Source organism: Anser cygnoides, chromosome 16 (assembly GCF_040182565.1).
Source record: "Anser cygnoides isolate HZ-2024a breed goose chromosome 16, Taihu_goose_T2T_genome, whole genome shotgun sequence".
Lineage (NCBI taxonomy): Eukaryota > Metazoa > Chordata > Aves > Anseriformes > Anatidae > Anser > Anser cygnoides.
This window is the reverse complement of record NC_089888.1, coordinates 5536733-5558340: the sequence shown is the minus strand read 5'-3', so window position 1 is coordinate 5558340 and position 21608 is coordinate 5536733. Positions and strand designations below refer to the sequence as shown.

Genomic DNA, 21608 nt, shown 5'->3' with positions numbered 1-21608 from the left:
GGGCCGCGGCGGCTGAGGGGCGAGATCCGCCCGTAGCTGAGGGGCGGGGAGGCGGGGGGCTGCCCGCGCTGGCGTCTGGCTGTCTGTGTGTCCGTCTGCGAGCGGGGAAGGGGCTATGATCGTTCTGGGCCGCGTCTCCGGCGCTCGTTGAAGGCGCAGCCTGCCCGACCATGGCTCTGAGGGAGCTGAAAGTTTGCCTGCTGGGGGTAAGTGGCGCGGGGCGCGGGCAGGGGGAGGCAGGGAGGGGAGGAGGCAGGGCAGGGGGCTGTCTGCCCTCGCCCACCCTGCTGAGGGGCTGTCTGGGCTGGTGTTGGCTGCTGGGGCTGAGCCTGGGGCCCTTCACTCCCAGAGCGAGTGCTGGGCCCCGGTTCCCCGGCCCTGGTCCCTGGAGGAGAGCGGTCGGGGGGACGGACAGGCCTTTCCCTGCGGGGAGAGAGGCGTTTCTATGGGGAGATGTCCTCCTCCTCATCCTCCTCGTTCGGCCTTGGCCTCTGAGGAGGAGCAGAGAGGAAGCACGAAGGCTCAGTGTGTGCTTCCCTCTTCCTCGGCCTTGGAGTTCGTAAAAGGAATAAATAAAAGCATCTGAAATCAACCTGGAGAGAGAGGCAGGGAACTTGAACTGTTCTTTTTTTTTTCTTTTTTTTTTCTGTGTTTGATTTTTATTTTTTAACAGCATGCGTAGCCTTTGAAAGTACATTAAGTGGAGCAGGTAGTGGAAGGAGGAGACATCAAGCAAAGTGAAGTAGGAGTTTTGGAATTCCAGGGAAAAGCCATGTGTTGGCTTGGGTTGGGTTTGCTCTGAGGACTTCATTGGAGAGTCTCCTTTTGAATAGGTGGAGTTTTCTACATCTAAATCCTGTGCTGTACAGAGTATGACAGGCAGAATTGTCTTCTGCTTGTAAATGGCCCTATTGCCCTTCAGAGAGAAAATTGTTTCTGTGCTCTTCATGTTATGAAAACGTTGGGGGTAACTATGAACTACAGTTGGCTCTGCCTGCATGGTATTTTGTCCTGTAAGAAGAGGAAACACCTATGAAAACTGATTCCTGAACTCCTAGAGCCAGAAACTGCATCTAAATTTCTCTTTTTGAGATCTGCTTTGTTCATTGAGACTGCAGACACTATAAAATACAGAACTGAGGTCATACACGTTCTTTGCGAGGAAAACAATTTGAAAAGATAAACAAAAGTGTACGTGCTGTACCCAGTTTTATTATAACAGAAGATTCAAGATAATGCATGAATGGTGTAAAACTTCAACAGCACTTGTGCTGATTTTCCTTAAAATATTTACTCTGTAGATGTAAAGCAAAAAGTTTGTTGTCACCTGTCTTAGTTAAATGACAATTTAAAATGTCCAACTGCTATTGAGAATGGTCTTAGTACTAGCAAGCTGTTATTTCACTCCTAAGTATGCCTACTTTTGCTTGCTTTTTTTCATAATTGATTTGGTGGTACAAATACATGCCCTGAAATTTTTATGTTGAGTCTCTTCTTCTACCATTTATAAACCTGTAAAGGTGTATTTGAAACATGTTTCAGGTGTGTCACGAAGACACTTCAGGCCTTTCATTACGCAGGGTGGGACAGCATTAGTCAGAAGTTGTATGATTTCATGTGCTCGATTGGCTTGCAAAGGTGGAGTACAATATTCAGTTGCTCTATATTTTACTAAATGTGGTAGAAGGTCTTTCTCTGCTCTAGTTCAAATTTGGTTTGTGTATACTTTTGGGGAGGAAAGCTTGAATAACTGATAAAATGCAGGAATGCAGATTTTTGTACTCCATAAAAATTTCTTTATAACAATTTTGTTTGGAGAACTGTAACTTAGAAGAGAGACCTTTCATTTTTCTAGTAAACAATATGCTAATACCCAAAATATTTCAGAATCTGATCAAAGTTCTCTGAGACCGTCTGTGGGAACATGTTATTCATGAAAAATAGATATGAGGATAAAAAGAATGAAAGGTTTACAGCAACCAATATCTTTTTCAATTGTTTCTGTTTTTTTTCTAGGACACTGGTGTGGGCAAATCAAGTATTGTGTGGAGATTTGTAGAAGATAGCTTTGATCCCAACATTAACCCAACAATAGGGTAAGAAACTAGAGTAAACGTGACTCGTTCAAGGATCAGACTAAATTGTCGGAACATGTTTATATACCTCCTGAAAAGATCATACGAGGCTTTTCCGTGTGTGACAGCTAAATGTGGTAATAAATATGACTGCAGTCTTAATTAGCCCCTGAGCTACCTTAGGAAACCTGGGAGTGTATTCAGCCCTACTGCAGCTTACATTTTCATATGTAAGATCTGAACCCATTTTGTGTTGCTAATCATGGCTAAGAAAATCCTGTTAAAAGTATTCTGCTATAGATGCTTCTGTTAAAGAACAACATGCCTTTGTCATGCACTATTCTTGAATTTCAAAGTATGATTATTATGTGACTGCACGATTTTTTGAAGTTTTTTTGTGAAGAGTCAAGTACAATAACAAGTCTACTAGGTTTTCAAAGGTAGCTAATATACTAATTCAGGTTGTAGGTTCTTTTTAGTTCGTTCTATTATACATTGATATGTTACGCGCTCTCTCAAGTAACTGATGAAATTGTTAATGCAATCAGTCTCACAGCTAAGGATGTTTGAAAGATGAGCCTCAGAGGAGCAATGTTATTGAGCTCAAATCTTCAAATAGATAGGAGGGAGAACATCAGGAATTCTTGGAGTGGTTGGAAGTTCTTCTGTTTATTTCTTTTGCTGTCCTTTTTGTTTTCCAAGTGTTTTATGCGCTGCTTGGCTCAGAAGCAATTCTTTACTTACAGGAGGACATGACTTTACTCGATGCTGAGAAGTGTGGGGGGTCAATACAATTTCCTGCCTGAGGTGCCACACAGCCTCTACTACAGCTTTGACCAAAAAGATTCTGTTGATAAAGATTAGCTGTGTCTCATCCTGCTCTTCTGAAGAATGTGGTTTCCTTGCTGTCTCTCTCCTTCCTCCCCCTCAAAGACCCCCCACCCCCCAATATTTCTGTGTAAAAACTGGTATTGAACTGCAAGATACTCTGTAGGAACTATGCTTTTTAATTTCCCTGTTAACAAAGGTAGCCTTTAAGACAGATTGCTAGATTGTTTTTCTTAGATCTTCAAGGCTTGAACCTTTAGTTACTGTCAAATTAGCTACAGTAGATGTTCTTTTTCTGGAGGACAGTGAAGCTGATGTGGGGATAGTAGCCAGACTGCTATTTGCTTAAGTAGGGGGCCAGGCTGTCCTAAACACTTCAGCTTAGATTGTTCAGAAGGCTAAGACTTACTGCACACAGTAATAACAACTACAAGCAAACCTCCTTGTTGAGACAGACAGTACTGAAAGATCAATTTATTTTTTGTATTACCTGAGGTGTTTGAGAAATTGGTAATCTGTCTTCATTCCTAATCATCCAGATTCTTTAAAAAAAAATTAAAAAGGTTTTATTTTTTTTATTTATTCTGTTAAATAGTTGGCTAATACAGGTGGTATCTACAGTAGCCCAAAGTTAGCATTCATGCTTGTGCATGTAGTGCCTGTTTTTTTCATTTAAAAAAAAAGTTGAAGTAGTAGGTGACCAGCCATGGTAACACAAACTTAAGCTTTGCAAATGTGAGGAGTACCTATTTATTTGGCTGTGGTGCTCTTTTCTATAGTTACATGTATACGGCCAGACATCTAAACTACCTGGGTTAAACCTTTGAGTAACCTAGCATAGAATTTGCATTATGTCTTCCTGTCACATGTGAACTACAGCTTTGTCAAATTTGTTGTCAATTTCTAAATTCTAAAAAAACGTGTTGCCGTGCATGTCTGGGAGACTGCATAAAGCTGCAGAGCAAAGATTGTGATCTGTGATGCTTCTATTTAGGTGAAGTAGAATGTCCTATATTCTGGAGAAAACTCGAGTGTTTTTTGTTTTATTTTTCCTGGTGAAAGGACTGAGACTAGAATGAACTTCATCAAATATCGTTGTCTTTTTTCCAGAGTCAGTTTCTTTTCATCTTGTAGTTTTCTGGTTCTGTGATGGTTGATTTTTTTTTATTACTTTTTTCCCCTCCCTTTTGCGTAGCACCTATATATTTGAAGGCAGGAACCCAAAGATATGACATGTACTCATTTTCCCAGTGAAAGGTCTGTAACAGACGCTATGCAGTACCTTACAGGGCTCTTAGAAGTTGCCCACCATTGCGGTAATGAGGATAATTTGCAGGATTTTATTTGTTTTCATTAATTTAGTGATAGTTATGGAATTCATATGGTTTCTTGAAGTGATGGATTAAAAATCTATATCTTTCAGTAGTATTAATAAAATGATTAAGAGGTCCAACAGCTCGTACTGTTGGTGCTTCGGTATAGTAGTATGGATTGGATCAAAACTCATCCAAATGCAGGAATTGTGTGAAGTTTCTGGTAAGATGCAGCCCAAAAATTCTAAGCAAATTCATTTTTGAAACTTTTGCTAGACTTTGCTTTAATTTCCTGATTGAGACTAGGAGGTGGAAAAAACAAAGTGAAGGTTAGAGAGAGGTTTTAGAGCATCTTACAAAACGAAAGCTGAGAAGTAAAGCTTTTACTCCTGGCTTTTTGAGTTCATGAGATGCAATCTTACATTTCCTGTTCTATTTCTATTTGTCTTAGAATATGTGAGCCATCATACTTCATCATAATTGTTCACGATTAGTTCATGATTCAAATTTGAATATAGGTAACTTGTAGGAACCCTGTCAGAACTTTGGAACTTTTGTACTCTCAGCGCTGAGGACACTTTCCACTCCTGCGTCTTTAGGACTGGCAGAATCTTTAGTCTTTCTTTATATCATTAAACAAGCTTTTTGAATGGGTATAGATCTTGTTCATGCAGTTATGGTGTTGGCTGGAAGAAGCAGATAGGAAACTTAACTGCAAGTAGGAAATTTAGGTGGGGTACTGCCAGTTTTCTTACTAGAAGAAGTTAAGGGTAACTAGTTTAGATATTCCCAAAGCAACTTGTCTCTGAGTTGTGTGCTCTCTCACTCGTGCTCTTGCTCGCTCGTCACATTGAAATCTTCGGTTTCTCAAAGAATTTCAAGTGGAGTCAGCCACCATTTGGGATGTTTAGTTGTGATGTGGGTTAGTGCAGCACAGCCATTCTGTTCAAATTGACTGTACTGGTATATTTCGGTTTTCAGTGAGAATCTAGTTTAGGAATTGATGTCTGATTTTCATCAGTCTTAAGGAAATCGAAGTCTTTGTGCTTTACTACAGATGCTCCTATCACTTTATTTACTCTTACTCCGTGCTAAAATACATTTAGTTACCTGCATTTAAATAAACTGTAGTTAGACTTTATTTGTAGGAATGTTGCATCTTATATTTGGCTTCTTAAAAGAACGCCTAACTTTGGACAGTGATACTACTTGGCTAGCCATCTGAGCTTAAGGAATGGGAAGGAGATTAACTCTTAACATTGGAAAGCATTTTGTAATTGCTCCCCTTTATTTTAAATTTAAGTAGCTATTTTGTCCTTCTGTAACAGGGCCCTTTTCCTTAAATTAATTTCAACGTTTGTATATGAAAATCTTACTTGGTTTGGGGGGGGGAGGAGCATTTCTGTTGAAATACAAACTTCTTTAAACGTTCATGGTACTAATGTTTGAAGAAGGCATTTATATTTTGGCATTAATATTCTGAAAATCATAAACTATTTTCTTTTCCAGAGCCTCATTTATGACCAAGACTGTACAGTATCAAAATGAGCTGCATAAATTCCTAATTTGGGATACAGCTGGACAGGAACGGGTGAGTAGAGTCTTACACATATCTTTAATCACATATCTTTCATCAGACCTGTGGTGATGGTTCTGGTTAGAGTTTGGGATGTTTTTCAACCCCACCAAAGTAAGTGGCGTATAAAAGAAAACAAGGGAGGGCAAAAAGCCAGCACCTGTCTCTGGTACCAATTCTATTTGAGTTTTAAACGCTCACTGCAGCTGCTAAAACGAGTGTCAGAGATAAGAGAATGATCTTGTTTCATTGTACAGGTAAGGCTCTGGAAGATTTTTGGCCTGTTTTTCTGGAAAAATACACAGCTGCTAACACATTGTGTTAGCTTAAATATTCAGCTTATTAATGCTACTGAGGTTTTGTAATGTGTTTGTAGGATGTGGGTTTAGGTGACCAAAAGTTGTTTCAAGCAATATTTTGGATGAGAACTGATCTTTTATTACTTTATGTATGGAGTTGTCTTCACAAATCTGGTAGTGTTAAAAGCTATGTCGAGAAATCTATTTTGAAATTCAAATTTTAATTTGATGGCTTGGGTCTTTGATATCTGCAGTATGCAGAGGGCCAAATGCAGCCTGCGTTCTGAGCAGAGGTAACAAAAGTGTTCAAGAAACTGACTAGTCAAATGAAATCACAGTTAATTACTTTGCATCATTTTTACTTCGGGAAGGGAAAGGTTTGCTAGTTAACATGCTTTTTTATGGTCTGCCAGGAACAATGATAGAAATAAACCTCCATCAACAGTGCTTATTCTTGCAGTTCAAATTCTTGACTGTTAACTGCTTGCAACTGTCAGTTACCTATGAGTTTACTCAGGATATGAGCTAACTATAACGAAGATAGATAGCAGAGCTCTCCCTGTGAAGAGTCAGTTTGATCAGGTTGGGTTATTTTAGGATTGTAACTGGCAAATGCAACTGTAGTATATTCAGGATTGGCTTAAGGAAAAAAAAAAGGGGGGGGAAAATATTGTAAAGGCTTAGTCAACCTTGTGCAGTCACTCAAACTCTTGAAGTCCTGGTGGAACTGACTTGGTAGCTTTTTAGTGTGATAACAGCCTTCATGGTTAGAAAAGTCACTCTAGTATATTTGTATTGCATTCAGTGTTCTAGATTCTGAATGACTACTTATTTCTTCCCAGCAGCATGATATAAGGCAAACTTAGGTCACTGGGGATGTGTCCCAGGGATATGTCCTATTTATGTAGGTTACCAGAAATATCCCAGTCCTTCCATTACCAGAGTTCAGTCAGCATTTGCTGTCAACAGTTTTTCTTAAGTGAACATCATAGCTCATTCTGAAATGTTAATGCTTCAATCAGACTTCTGAGGGGTAGAGCATGACTGAAGAGACTGGTACTCTTAAACAGAAAGCTTTACAAACGTGCCTGCAACAACTTGGCAGGAAATATCTATTACGTATTAGCATTCCATCCTGTTCACTTTAACTGTGTTTGCAGGCAATGGGAGAACGCCCTGATTTGGATTCAGCATGCTACAATCTGAGGAAGCGTATCTGTACATGACTAGCACATTCCCTGTCTGTTTTTAGACTGTGACATCTTTTTATTTTCTTCCATTCAAGTTGCGTGTTATGTTTGTGAAAGTCAGAAAAGGAGAGATGACTTACCTGGCCCCTGACCCAAGATCTGTGATATCTCTAAAGCTTGTTCCACACGAGAAGTCGTCACTGTGGGGCCCAATATATCCAAGGAAATCAGCAAATTGGGAGCAAGAATATTTTCTTTGATATGATGTCAGTGTCTTCATAGATATTTCTCTCCAAAACCAAGCTGACACTATCTCTTACTGCTGGTTACAATTGATCCACATGCATGGCTTGTGCTGAAGTCTGCAGTACTGCTTTCTGGCCATGCAATATGACTGGCAGTGCGTTGTGGAAGGGATCCCATCTGCGGTAGTCTGGAACACCAAAACCGCCCAAACAGTTCTTGGAATTACGACTTCTCATACGAGCTATGATAGTAACAAACACGATTCCTGTCTTTTTGAGGAGCATTGACTGTCTTCTAAAGCCCATCAGCAAATGGTTCTAGGTTATACTGGACAACCTCATGTTCTAAATGGCTTCAGGAAGTGGCAAAATAGCCTCACTCCAAAGGTGGAAATGTGTGCTAATTTACTTCACGTAGCTGACTTCCCTACGTCTTACTCGTTCTCTCATTTCTTCTGCACTGTATAAAGTTGGTGGAAGATTACTTATAGCAGCCAGGATTTCTGCGTTCATACCTAAGAATTGTGAAAAGTTGTCTGGATACTTACGTTGTCTTGTTAATAGTTCTGTCAAAATGCCAGTCAGAGGCTGGAGGGCAAGCTGAGGTCTTAGAAAAAAACAGCAAAACAAAAAATGAGTGTTTCTGGTGACATGTATTTTGTTAATGTATTTTAGCTACTGACTGCTCTTGGGTAGAAAAAAAGGTATCTAAGTGTTAGGCAGGAAATGAGAGTAATACCAAATCAGCAAGTGAAAGTTGGTTTATTCCCAATGTAAATAGTCAAATAATCAAAAAGCCAGTTTGCAACGAGTCCAAATGGTGGTTTACCAAATATGCTTCCCTTTGCATTCTAGTATTTTTGTGGAGGAGAGGGATTATGCCCCAATGTGAACTGAATGCCTGCCCGTGTTTCCCTTTCTCACTATTAAATATTTTCATATTCTGAACTTCTTGTTCAAAAGCCCGTTTTCAACACAGAATTTGATATCTAAATGTAAATGGTCTGGAATTCACCTTTATACCAAAACTTTTATGATTTATAATATTGCTCTCAGTTGCGCTGTATTAAGCAAAAGGAAATTTGCTTGGTTCTAACAAAATATCAGCCTTCCTGGAAATCTGTATTCTACTCATGTTTTTTACCATAAGTAGCGAGATGCATGAAAGATCTAAGTCACACATACTTACATCAAAACAGCACACACAGCTTACTCTGTGCTTCAGCTGAGAGTTTTGTTTGCCAGACAAGTTGTATGGTGCTTTTTCAATTAGCAGAACATCGTATTGTTATATTGTTAGGAAATTTTTAATAATATTTTAGGCAACTTCGACTGTGTTCTCTTTTTTCTTTTTCCCCAAGCCTGGATTCAAAACACTGTCTGTGCAAAGATACAGCCCTGGTTTATAGCCTGCAAACTCACTACCAACCAAATATGCCTGTTACAGGTTTAATTTTGAATATTGCAATAAAATTATTGTAGGCTTTTATTATCCAACATGTTTCTTAAAACTCTATTTGCAATGGATCACATAGCTTTGGACTTTTGCATTTTTTAGATTTAAACATCCTTCAAATTTTTGAGCTTTGAGGAAAAACTTGAGCAAAATCCCTAATGCCATAAGTTAGATTAGGGAGAAAACAGCATTTTTGGCATTAAATGAATAGCGTGACTTACCCATTTTTCAGCAGAGTTAGACATCAGCCTATGAACATTTCAAATCAGCAGTAATATATGCTAGTTTCCTTTAAATTACTTTTTGTCCAAAAACACCAGCAAGAAGAAACAAGTTCAATTTTGACTTTTTCTCCCTTGCTCAGTATTTAAAGTTGAGCATATATCCTGCGGCTTTGTGTCTGTATCACCAGCCTTTTAAATGAGAGATTTTAATCTAGTCAAAATAAGGTCAAGTTAAGCTTCTTGCTTTTTTACCATAGGTGTGCCGCTGGTTCCTAGACTATTTATTGATTGGCCTGTGTAAAATGATATTTTTGTGGAATTTTATGTAGTCTGCTGTGTGGGCTCTCTGCAAAGAAAAGTTTTCCACTAATGTTAGATTTAAAGCTAGTTATCTCTAATGTTAAATAAGGAAGTTGTGGAGGTCAGTGAAAATGAGATTCATGATGTATGGTCTCTTTCTTTCAGTTTCGTGCTTTAGCCCCAATGTACTACAGAGGGTCAGCAGCAGCCATTATAGTTTATGACATCACAAAAGAGGTAAGAAATCGGACTTTGACTCAGCATTACAACTTCTGGTTGTTGTGTCACGGGCCAGTTCAGATTCTTAATTCCTTCTATTCTTCTTCCACATCAGGAGACTTTCTCAACGTTAAAGAATTGGGTTAAAGAGCTTCGACAACATGGACCTCCAAACATCGTTGTAGCTATCGCGGGAAATAAGTGTGATCTTAATGATGTAAGGTAAATAACTGTTGATGGTTCAGTCTTCATTTCAGGAGATAAGCTCATAGAGCTTTAAATACTTTATATCTTTCACTGGCTCTGAAATCTTAAGCAGTTAAACTTAAGCAGTTTTGCACTGTCTTGTGAAACTTGTAGTTTCACAAGGAGTCTGAGTTTTCTACTGCCAGAAGATTTGGTTAGTCTGCCTTTGTTTTTCTTGCCCACTTCCTCCCCTTTGGTGCGAGGAGTACATGTGGTTGGGCAGCAAATCAGGGTGTAAAATGCATCCAGATTAAAACTAACCAATTAAAAAAATAGGAAAACCTATCCAAGTGTATTTATCTTGCTCACAACATGATCACTTGCTAGCATGACAGAGGTGTAGGGTAGCAGCATTAGGAATGAGCAGTTTATAGGGAGACGGGATTACCTTTTCTGGTGGCAGTGCCAAGTTACACAAGCTTAAACTGCCCGTGAAACTACGGTGTAATACAAGCTGTTTACCTCATTTTATAACAAGTACCCCTGTCAGTCTGTAGCACCTCATTTTGTTATGAAAAACATGAAGCCTGTTGGAAAGCATTGTGTAGGTTCTTCTGACTTGCTTGTTCAGGTGCCTACCCTTTCTGCTTAAATGCCAGGGTGGAACTGGCTGTGGTTGAAATGGTTGCAGGAAGTGGGAAAAGCTCTTGAGAAACTTTATGGACAGCCAAAGTTTCAAGAAAGCATGTATTTAAAACAAAAGAAGCCCTTTTCTATTGATGTCCTGGTTAAATAAGCCAAAATTCAGAAAGAAGGTGTGTGCAAACTTCTTGTTTTTAGATTTCATTGGAAAAAGTACCACTGTTGCTGTCCAGAGGCAACAGCATGGTTGGTTATGTGTTTGAAAAACCACTGCAAAGTTGGTTCTTAGTATAATTTTACGAATCATTACTATATTTTAGTAACCTAGTGAGCTCTAATAACTCTTCTCAGAAATAACATATCTCTTGGAGTAAATATGGCGTAAAATTCCTTAGAAGACAATTGCAAGGCATGCAGTATTAAATCTCCCACTTGTGCTTACATCTTGGTACTTAGGTGGCATCATAAAGCATGTAAACATTGCTGTTCAAGCAAATGGCCAAGATTCCTTGTACTCCAGAGACAGTATTTGAGTCACTGACCTAAACTCTGGACTTTTGTGTGTCTTCATGTCCTAAGTCTGTTGTTACTGACAGCAGAGATGTATTTTAGAAATGGTACATAAAGCTGTGTGGGGTATAGTCATATCGTCTTCAGTTTTGTTTTTTTCTGTTGTTTATGGAAACATTGCGTTATCAACTTGCCTATCAACTTAAGGGTGCAAAATAATTTTTTTTTCACTACTTGGCTGTGTTGTTGCTTGCACAGTCTAAGTACATTCCTGTTCATAGCAACGTCCTCATTGCTTCACATAAACTTAATGGTATACTAATAATCCATGCAGTGTTGAGAAAGATCTGGTTTTGGGAGCAGCTGTAGGAAATCCACTGGATTAGTGGAATTAAAACTTTAGGATCTTTTCAGTGTACCTAAAACCTGTGTGTGAGAAGAGCAAAGTACCCCCAGTGACTGATTGCAGAGCTATGCTTAAAGCACTCAAGAAACAAACTCCATTGTAATGTCAGATGGATTGAGGTCATTTAGTTTATGATTGTGCTTCAGTGGTGCTCCTACCTCTGGGCAGGAAGAAAGCATACAGTAAAGAATGAGCATGGAGCAGGGTGATGAGAAATGGGTAATATGAAATACTCATTAAGTGAGACACTTAAAAGCTTAATCTGTCCCTTAAAGTTCTGAATCGTGTTTTTTTTCTGCATTCAGTTTTCTTTCCTTTTTTTTTTTTTTTTAGAGAAGTCATGGAAAAAGATGCTAAAGACTATGCAGATTCCATTCATGCAATATTTGTAGAGACAAGTGCGAAAAATGCAATAAACATTAATGAACTCTTTATAGAAATTAGTAAGTATTTAAACAGGTAATGTTTTCTTCTGAAAGAAGTTCAAGTAGAAATTTGGTTACTGTAATTTTTTGGGGGTGCTATTTAAGCAATAGTATGCTGATTTAGATTTGTTACAGTCAGCTATGAATGCTAACTGCAAAATGAGGTGTGTAAATTTTTGGTCATCTAATGACCTCTAAGGTTCCTTGTAGGGATTTTAAGCCTACTGTGATGCTGTTGGACAAATAGAAAGCAGGGCACTGATGCAAGAAGTCAGTGTCATCTTACTATATCCGTTATTGAATGATTCAACTAGTACATCCAAGGTTACAGAAGGGACAGTAATGGCATGAGAAATATTCAAACTTTATACAACTGAGAAAAGGAATTCGATTCTTGCTCTTAATGTTTCTGCTTAGTCTAGAACAGCATGTTTTCAAAAACAGAAGAATTCAAAAGTGCTAGATTACTGCCTGGGAAATAGCATCTAGTGTGTGGATTTTCCACCAGTACTGTTGTGATACCTTTTTTTTTTATTTGTAGGATATATTTCAGGCAGCAACATCAAGATGCAGATATATGTCCGCTTGTGAAATTAGAACCAACAGTCCATTTGTGTATGCATGCGCTATTATTTGAGTAACTACAGCAATGTTATATATTAGAAAAAATACAGTTCTTGAAAGCAGATGAGTATATTGAAGCTGATGTCAAAAGTATGCACTGTAGATAAGCTTCATGGTGTACTGACTTTAGAGTTGCCCTCTATACTCTAAAAATTGACCTAGATTAAAATATGGAAAAATGTCTTAAACCTCTCAAAAAAGAATTCTCAACCAGGAATGGTCAACTTCAAACACTGATTAGATAACTGAAGTAGCTACCTTTACAAGCACTTCAGTGCTAAGCCTGACACGGGTGATCTGCTATGGAAATGCAGATCTAGATGGTAGATCTCGACAAAGAGATTCCAGATGGTATTGCATCCTGCAAAGTATATTCTCTGGGTGCTTCCATAACTTAGGTCTCTTAAGGCTGGTTCAGCCTCAAGTGCAAAGTTAGCTTAAATCTGCCTCTGCTCTTTTTTGTGGAACTGTACCTCTTATGGGCACTGTATAGACTGTTAACTGCCATCCTTCTGTTATGCGGGAATATCATCAATAACATATGACATAACATACATTGAATGCGTACGATGAGCTTCAAATATAATGTTTGCTATAAATGTTATTTTCTGCTTCCTTATAGGTCGTAGAATTCCATCAACTGACACGAACCCCCCAACTAGCGGTAAGGGATTCAAACTTAGAAGACAGCCATCGGTGACAAAGCGCAGCTGCTGTTGACTGATCCATTAGAAAATCAGACTTGTTTATACAGTAGGTGGTCTTGGAAGTTAATAGTTCACATTGGGTTTATATTATCAGTCTTAGATCTCTATCTGCTGGTGTTCATACGCCCAAGGTCCTACAAAAATGGGCCAGTTCATCTGACATCTGTATGCTCGCAGAAAAGACTGCAATCATAATGTCAGCCTGTTTACTTACAAAAAGTGTAGTATCTCTTGTATTCAAAGGGAATCCATCATCAGTTTTGTGGCCTTGCTTAAAAGGAAGGTGACTATGGACGGTAGAACTGAAATGTTTAGTAGTTTTGTAATCAAGATTTTGGTTTTTTATAAAAAGGGAAATGAGCACTTTTGTGGGACTTGGGGGTGGGAGGAGTCTGTTGAAATTTGAAAGTTAGTCAGATGTCATTTCTTCCTTTTCTTCAGTGAGCCTTATTTGAGATTTAACTGTAGCTAATCCAAAGTATAATGAGACAGTTGGTTTGAGGTGGCTACAGAATAAGCAGCTGAAGACAGATAATAGGCAAATTAGTCCATCCACTCCCCAGAACCCATTTGCACTTTTTATTTAAAGATGATACACGCCGGGGATGGGGACACAAACGAGAGGTCTTAAACCACAGACAATCTTTTTTTCCATGCTGACTTTAATCACTTCAAGGCAAACTGATATGCTTTATAGTCATCTTCTTGTTCTTAGAAGGTTTTTAATATTAAGATGTTGACTGAAGAAAACCTAGCTGTAGTTCTGACTAAATTAAGTGATTACTGACTAAAAACATGCTGTAAACAGATGCTGCCAATAGTTCTGATAAGACTTAAAAGGCTGGGGGGGAAAGCTTTTAATTTGTTTAGCATGTGTAAAGTGTTCATATTATATTTAAGAGACCAGTGTTTAAAGTATTCTAAATTATGTAAAAACAGTTTTTTTTTAAAAAATGCAATCTTATTCACTCCTTCCATTCCACACCTATGGATAAACTCCTGGGGTTATCTATCAGTTGTTTTTTTTCCAGCATTTTAGGTATTGTCACTGTTGGTGACTTCATCCAGAGACAGGCTGAAATTCACTCTTTAAATCCCATTTGAAAGATCAAATAGAGGCTGCTGTCGGTGCAATGTGAGGTCTGTCTGTTGAACAAGTTTTCATCTGTGGTGCACCCAGTCTTTCCTGTTTTGGGCACAAAAGTACAAATAGGAAGTAACCTTAAGACATGTGGTAATGTAGATCATTACCTCTTGGTTCCTGGGCTTTTTCACCTGTGAGGACTTTTTTTTTTTTTTTTTTTTTTAAGTAAATCAGCGTTTAGCTTATATTGTGTTGGCTTTAGTATGCTCTCAATTAAACTATAGATTGACCATACCCTATTGTGCTTTTTTATTTATTTTCGCTTTTTGTTTCCTACTGGCAGTAGTGAGGAACTTTATACTTTTGAAGAAAAAGATCTTAAAATACTCAAGTATATAGTACTATGCTGTTAAGCTTTCCAATTGAAATGAGGTCATGGTGAGATATTTGTTCTCTATAATCTGGCTTTCTGTCATCTCAAGTATTTTCTCTTAAGGAAATGGGAGAAAAGTTTTTAAAAAATGAAAGAACTTACAATTCAGATGAGTTTGTATTAATCAAAATTCTTGTAGAGCTCTTACGGAGCAGAACAGTTAAACTGCTAGGGTGAAATTTTAAATGGATCAGTATGTTTTAATGAAATTTGACTACATTTTTTAAATCATTGTACAAGCTTCATCGTTCATACATAAAATATTTCATTTATTAAATAATAAATCTGGAAATTTTCTTGAACTAGAAAATATAGTAAGAAAAGGAAAATATTAAATATCAGGAATACCTTCCGTGCAGGTTAGTAGAAAAAGGTTTTTGAACTTGCTAAATTTATGGCTTGTAGCATGGAATAAAAATGGAGTTTGTCCTCTTTTCAGTGAGATAATAAAAATCGTGTAATATTATCTATCCAATATTTATTGACTTGAGAAGAAATAGTGAATTCTAGGCTGGACTGAGAGCTAGGTTAATACTGAGATTATTGTAGCTGTCTCTAGTCATACTGCATCATGTACTATTACACCACTTTTATTATCTCACTGATCCTGTATAGTATCTCTTAGGAAATCTTTATAAAGTACATTCTAAGCTATTCTTATTTACTTGATGCATACCAAAATTAGTCTTAAAACAAACAGAAAAACAACTTAAGCAGCAACATCAACCTGGCTCTTCACAGATGTAGCTAAATCTTGATGCCTCAGACTCCTTTTGTGTGCATATTACTAATCTGGGTGAAATACAAGCATACTTCATAGCTTTTTTGCAATCCCGATCTTGAATTACTCCAGTTAGTGAAGACATGGAAATGACCACGGTTTGCCCAAACTAGAAGCATTGAAGTGAGACTGGTTGTTAAGACCATGCCTATGTAAAATGACAGACTGTAGATGTCAGTTCATTTGGGCCAAGATAACTTTTTGTTGATCAGTAGGCCTTAACCAAAAGTTGAAATGCAGTCTTGCCTGGATGAGATGTGCATGTTTGAGATCTCATTTTTGTTGGAGAAAAATGATTTCTTCTGTACTAATAATTTTTTAGGCCATCTGCTTTCATTTTGCACTAGGCTTACTGGAATTGATTATATTTTTCCCTAACATAGCATCTCTATTTGGAGAAAAATTAGCCTTTGAGTGTTAGAAGGATTGATTATCAACCATTCCAAATAACTTAAGTAACTTTGTTAAGAAGTTATTGAAAAAAGCTTGGGACTTGAGTTTTATTCTGCTACACCTTTCTTTTTCATGAATTGTGATCGTCATAGAGACTAGGTTTTAAAATGATCTAAAAGGGAATTGATGGCTTAAAAAAAAAAAGAGTTGAGAGGGACAAGTGTCATATTTGTAAAAAGATAATGAGGTGCATGTCATAAAATTGATTTAGAGCATTTTTAAATTAACAAAATGCTACTGTTTCCACCTCTATACAATGCCAACTCTTTCCTACAAAAGTACATATTTCTATAAAAATTGTACTTGACAAATGGCTTGTTCCTAAGCTTTGGAGTTACTTAAATGTGCTGTCCAAGTTTTGGAGGGTGTCTTCATCATTCCCTATAAATTATAAGTTTCTTAAGTGACTTGCTATGCTATGTGAGTAGCTTTGTAGCATATTTTAGATACATGCTGGAAACTGGCATGCTAAGTGCCTAGATAGGTGAGTTGTGGAAGCTTCTGTTTAACAAAATACAAAGGCATTTAGTGGCCAAACTTCTGAAAATTGTAATAGGTGCTTTGAAAAGTTCTAAGAAAATTCCAACAACTTTTGCTGTTTCCAAGAAGGTAAAGACTTTGTATGTTATTAGATCCACGTTGAAACAAAAAACATTGCACTTTAAATTCCTACTGGTATCAGTGAGACCTTTCCTTTAAGTGCCACAGTATCATACAGCTCATAGTTCAGAGGGGTGTTCAATGCAGACTTGTCTTTGATATGTTTGTGTACATAGTACCAATTTAATGCTACCAGCGTGCTCAGGAAAGAATACGTACATGCCTGGGAAGAGACTAAGAGGAGAGGCAACCATGCCTACCTACTGATCGTGAATTCTGTTCCTTTAACCTGGTCAAGAGATGCGAGATTCATTGGGAATTGCTTTCATTCATGGTTAAAGTTTCATTTTAGTTATCAAAAATAATTCATTTTCAATATCTTGAATGGTTTAAAAAAATTGGCCTTGACAAGCTTTTTGTTATGATGTTAATCCTAAATTGTTCCTTAACATTAGTGTTCATTTCCAGTATAACATATTGAGTATTAGTTGGAAAAGAAAACTTTATTAGTGATGACTGAATGATGTTCTTGTGAAACTGTCTTTAGTGTTTATTAAGGATAAGACAGTCTATTTGTGGCATGCTATGTCAGCAGTCTGCAAAGACTATCTTGGGAATTGATGATTTACAGGACAGAAGCTGTATAAACTGTGTGGCTAGTCACCCTGTAGGGAGCCTTGCTTACAAGCAGCAATAACTACATAAAAGTAGAAAAATATCTCAAGCATGGAGAGAGTCTGAATATACAACTGACATCAACTTCTACACTGCCTATTCGTTTTCTAAAACACTTTAAATCTCTAAAAAGAGGCTCATCTTCTCATGGACAAGAGACAGGGATAAACTTTCTTAACTTAGTGGGAAGTTGTTTTACAACGACCCACGACTGTATTTGTATGCAATGAGTCAGTTTCTCAAAGCATGAGAATTGTGTGCGTGGAAGTAAGGTTTTCAAAGATCTGTATAACATTCTTCAGAGATAACTCTTAACACCTGAACCTCTCTCAACAATTTACCAAAGGTCTTGGTAGCCTAGGGAGTTCCCTTCTGACTGGAAGCCAGCCAGTGTTTTACCCATCTACAGGAAGGGCACTAGAGAAGACCCAGGAAGTTACAGACATGTCAGTGTAACCTCAGTCCCTGGAAAAGTTATGGAGAAGATTATCTTGAGTGCTGCTGAAAGGCAATTAAAGAACAAAACTTTGATCAGGTGTAGTCAGCATGGATTCATGAAGGAAAGGTCCTACCTTAGTCATTTGATCTCCGTCAATGACAAGGTTGCCCACTTAATGGGTGAAGGGAAGGCAGTACATGCAGTCTTTCTGAATTTTAGTAAGGCCTTTGATACTGTCCCTCACAATATCCTGGAGAGATTGTCCAACTGAGTTAAACAGGTTCACACTATGCTGGGTGATGAACTGGCGTGACAGTAGAGCTCAAAAGGTAGTAAATGGGGCTGTGTGTGCTTGGTGGCAAGTCCCTAGCAGTGTTTCCCAAGGCTCAATTCTAGGGCCAGTTATGTTCAACGTTTTTATCAACGATCTGGGTGCAGGAGTGGAATGCATCCTCGGCAAGTTTGCGGATGACACTAAACTGGGAGGTGCTGTTGACTCCCTGGAGGGATGAGAGGCCTTGCAGAGGGATCTAGACAGATTGGAGCAATGGACAATCATCAATGGCATGAAGTTTGACAAGGGTAGATGCTGGGCTGCACTGGGATGGAGTAATTCTGGACACAGGTACAGACTGGGAGATGAGTGGCTGGAGAATGGCTCTGCAGAAAGGGCCCCAGGGGAACTGGTGACAGCAGGCTCAACACAAGCCAGCAGTGTGCCCTGGCAGCCAAAAGGGCAAACCATATTTTGGGGACCATTAAACACAGCATAGCCAGCCAGTCAGAAGAGGTGATTCTCCCACTGTATTTAGCATTGGTGCAGCTTTTCCGTGAATATTGTGTGCAGTTCTGTGCCTACAACATAGAAACGATGTTAAGATACTTGAATGCATCCAGAGGAAGACAACAAAGCTGATGGTAAGCGGGCTGGGAGGCATGTCCTGTGAGTAGAGGCTGAGGACACTTGGGTTGTCTAGTTTGGAGAAGAGAAGGCCAAGAGGTGACCTTACTGCTCTACAAATCCTGGGGAGGGGAAGCGGGGAGAGAGGTGCTGGTCTCTGCTCCCTGGTAACTGACAGTGGAATGTGAGGGAACAGCACAAAGCTGTGCCAGGGAGGTTATGGGAGTGTGGTCAAACACTGCAACAGGCTTTCTAGGGAGGTGGCTGATGCCCCATGATTGTCAGTGTTCAGGTGGCTTTGGGATAATGCCACCCGCAGTATGCTTTAGCTTCTGGTTAGCCCTGAGGTGGTCAGGTAGTTGGACTAGATCGGCTTTGTAGGTCCCTTCCAACTGAACTATTCTATGCTCACATTGCATCTCTATTTATAGATCATATCCGTACTAATGTTTGGCAACAGAAGACTTATAAAAGATATTGGTGTGAATTACCAATCTAAGAATTAAAAAAAAAAAAAAAAAGTTTAGTATAATTTGTCAGCTGACCTTTTCAGAGTTGTATGGCTCCAGCCTGTCAAAAGAAATAAGCTTGAAACTACATCTTTGTTTCTTGTACAAGAATTCAAGTGCCAAAACATATTTCTCTATAATTGTTAGGCCTTCTAACACCAATACTTGTTTAAAAAAAAAAAAGATATCACTTTCTGGTCTTTTGAATGCAAACTTTAAAGTCAGGATCAAAAACACTTGATGTGCAAAAGCTGAACAAGCATTATCCAACTTTATCCATGAAGTGTCACAGATTTTAAAAAATTAAAAAGTCATCCAAGGCCTATAAGAGTATCCTGCAACCCAAGAATATTGATGGGTTTCCTCTCTGACATGTTAAAGTGATTCTTGGCTCAACTTTTTCTTCCTTCCCCTCTCAATTCCCCCCCACCCAAGCCTGAATTTTTAAGTACTGTGAGTGTACGTGCTACAAAGAGCTATTTAAAAATGCTTACAAAAGTTCTAGTGGCTTAGAGTTATTTGATGCTTCCTATTTCACATGGGAAATCAAGGCACTAGGATGAATGTGTCCCCTTAAAAATCAGTAGAGTGTTTGCTGAAACTGTTCTAATTCTAGAATAGAGAATTTCTAGAAGAAACAATTTTGTTTTTCCCATTGCATCATACGGCAAGTTGGGGGGTTCATTTTTTGCTTAAACACTAACAATTTTGTTCACGAAGGTTGGGTTTTCTTTGTTTCATTCATGTTAATATTTTCACATGTTGTTGAACAAACCAACTGCTACTCATTTTCTAATGTTGAAGGATACAGACAACCTTTTCTGTCATTCTCTTCATTTGTGTGGGTGTAATATTCCATCCAGTTGTTGAAGTCCAATTCAGACCCATAGAAAGATTCACTGCTAGATTCACTGCTACTTCCTTGCCTTACTTTTACTCACGTTGCAGTATGTATTTCCTATTATTAAATCCATTCTCTTTTCTTGAGAATTTGTTCTTTGTTTCCTTATGGGATCTAGCCAAGAAAAGGTGGCAAGTGTCTTTTTTTCTCCTTAAAGGTTCGAGAAGTATCTGTCACAGCAGCAAATATTTTTAATAAAATGGTAATTCATTAGTACAGCATTATGAAATTAAGAAATCATAGCATCTGAGACGCATACTGCTACTTTATTACACCAGATAGGAGGCTAAAAAGCACATCCGCCTGAAGGAAGTAAATTATTGTAAAGCCCTAATAACATAATTTAAACTCTCCTGTATTTTAACTTCTGTACTTCCTATTTGTGAATATAGTGCATCCAGCATTGAAATTGTGGCAGAGTGAATTGATACAAGACACGAATGGATCATATTTCTGTAGCTGTAGGACACTTAAGACTTCTTGGCAATTTTCCCTCTTGTGTTCCTTAGCCCCCAGTCCAATGAAGAAAAAAGGAAATAATTCTGAAGGTTTGTGAACAAAAACTTTGCATTTGCATTTGTGTATTCAGGGCACAAAAATAACCTGATATGCATATAGCTCTTGCAGTGTAATAAATGTATGCCTGTAAAATTAAGCGTGAAGGTTAACCTTTGTATCAGCAGTTCTTGTCCCTCCTGAGAATGTTCTGTCTTTTTGTTATAGTATTGGGTTAACCTGTTAAAAAAGATTGAAAGGTCTGTGCCTTCTTATTATAATATCTCTTATTAAGACAAACTAAAGCCGCTCAAAGTTACAGAGCATTTGCAGCACTGTAAACTGCACAAATTTACAACCATTGCTTCACTGCATGAAATGTAGTCAGATTGCGAGTGATGAAATATAGTGATGAATTCCTAAGCTTATGAATGTTTTTGAGACTTTTATAGTCTTCTCTTGGGCTGGTCCCGAGGATGTGTACAGGTTTGTCTGTATTGTTGGTTTGTAGATGCTAATGAAGAAAACCGGACTTTTGTTCTCTCCTTTTTGTTTGTATTGTTACACTCCCATATAGTGCATAGACTGAAAATAAAGAAATGTTGGTTTGGCATAATGTAAACAGCATTTTCAGCTTAAGCATTCATAATAAACTTTTATAGTGTAATAACATGCTAAATCACTACCAGTCCGATGTATTGTGCAAAAAAGGTGTAAACATTTTATTAATAAAAAGCTTTGTTTATAGATGTGCTGGCCTTGTTTATAAGTGGTTCCAAAATTCTCAACATTGTCGAAAGTAGTCTCTATAGTAATAGAGTTCCAGAAGAGGAATGCTAAGCAATACCATGGTAGAAGTGAATCTAAATGACAGTTCAAATAGCTGTTTTCTAAAAGCAGTGACTGCTGGTCATTCAGAAAGTGAAGCTTTTCCATGGCGTAAGTATACACAGACAGACAACAGACAAACTTATACAAAAAAGGGATGGGGAAAAACAGCAGAGAGAATGCAGCTTTTGTCTTACACTTCCTTTCTTTGCAGCGTGATGTCTGAGAGACTGCAGGCCACACACAGTCTTGTCAGCCAGTGCAAGGCCTGACAAGTTCTACTG

General features: G+C 38.2%; 1 protein-coding gene across 1 annotated transcript; it reads left to right on the top strand.

Annotated features, from left to right (window-relative positions):
• Positions 1 to 21245, top strand: RAB22A (RAB22A, member RAS oncogene family). The gene is made up of 7 exons (XM_013190901.3): positions 1 to 206; positions 2017 to 2096; positions 5726 to 5807; positions 9672 to 9743; positions 9841 to 9947; positions 11803 to 11912; positions 13141 to 21245. The coding sequence occupies exons 1-7, from the start codon at positions 171 to 173 to the stop codon at positions 13236 to 13238; spliced, it is 585 nt and encodes a 194-aa protein (XP_013046355.1). The 5' UTR covers positions 1 to 170; the 3' UTR covers positions 13239 to 21245.
• Positions 21246 to 21608: the final 363 nt, after the last annotated feature.

Bases quoted from the DNA above. Each gene is read 5' to 3' on its own strand.
- RAB22A (XM_013190901.3), top strand. From the start codon at position 171: ATGGCTCTGAGGGAGCTGAAAGTTTGCCTGCTGGGG. The intron at 207-2,016 runs GTAAGTGGCGCG...TTTTTTTTCTAG, and splicing joins TGAAAGTTTGCCTGCTGGGG to GACACTGGTGTGGGCAAATC. The intron at 11,913-13,140 runs GTAAGTATTTAA...GCTTCCTTATAG, and splicing joins TGAACTCTTTATAGAAATTA to GTCGTAGAATTCCATCAACT.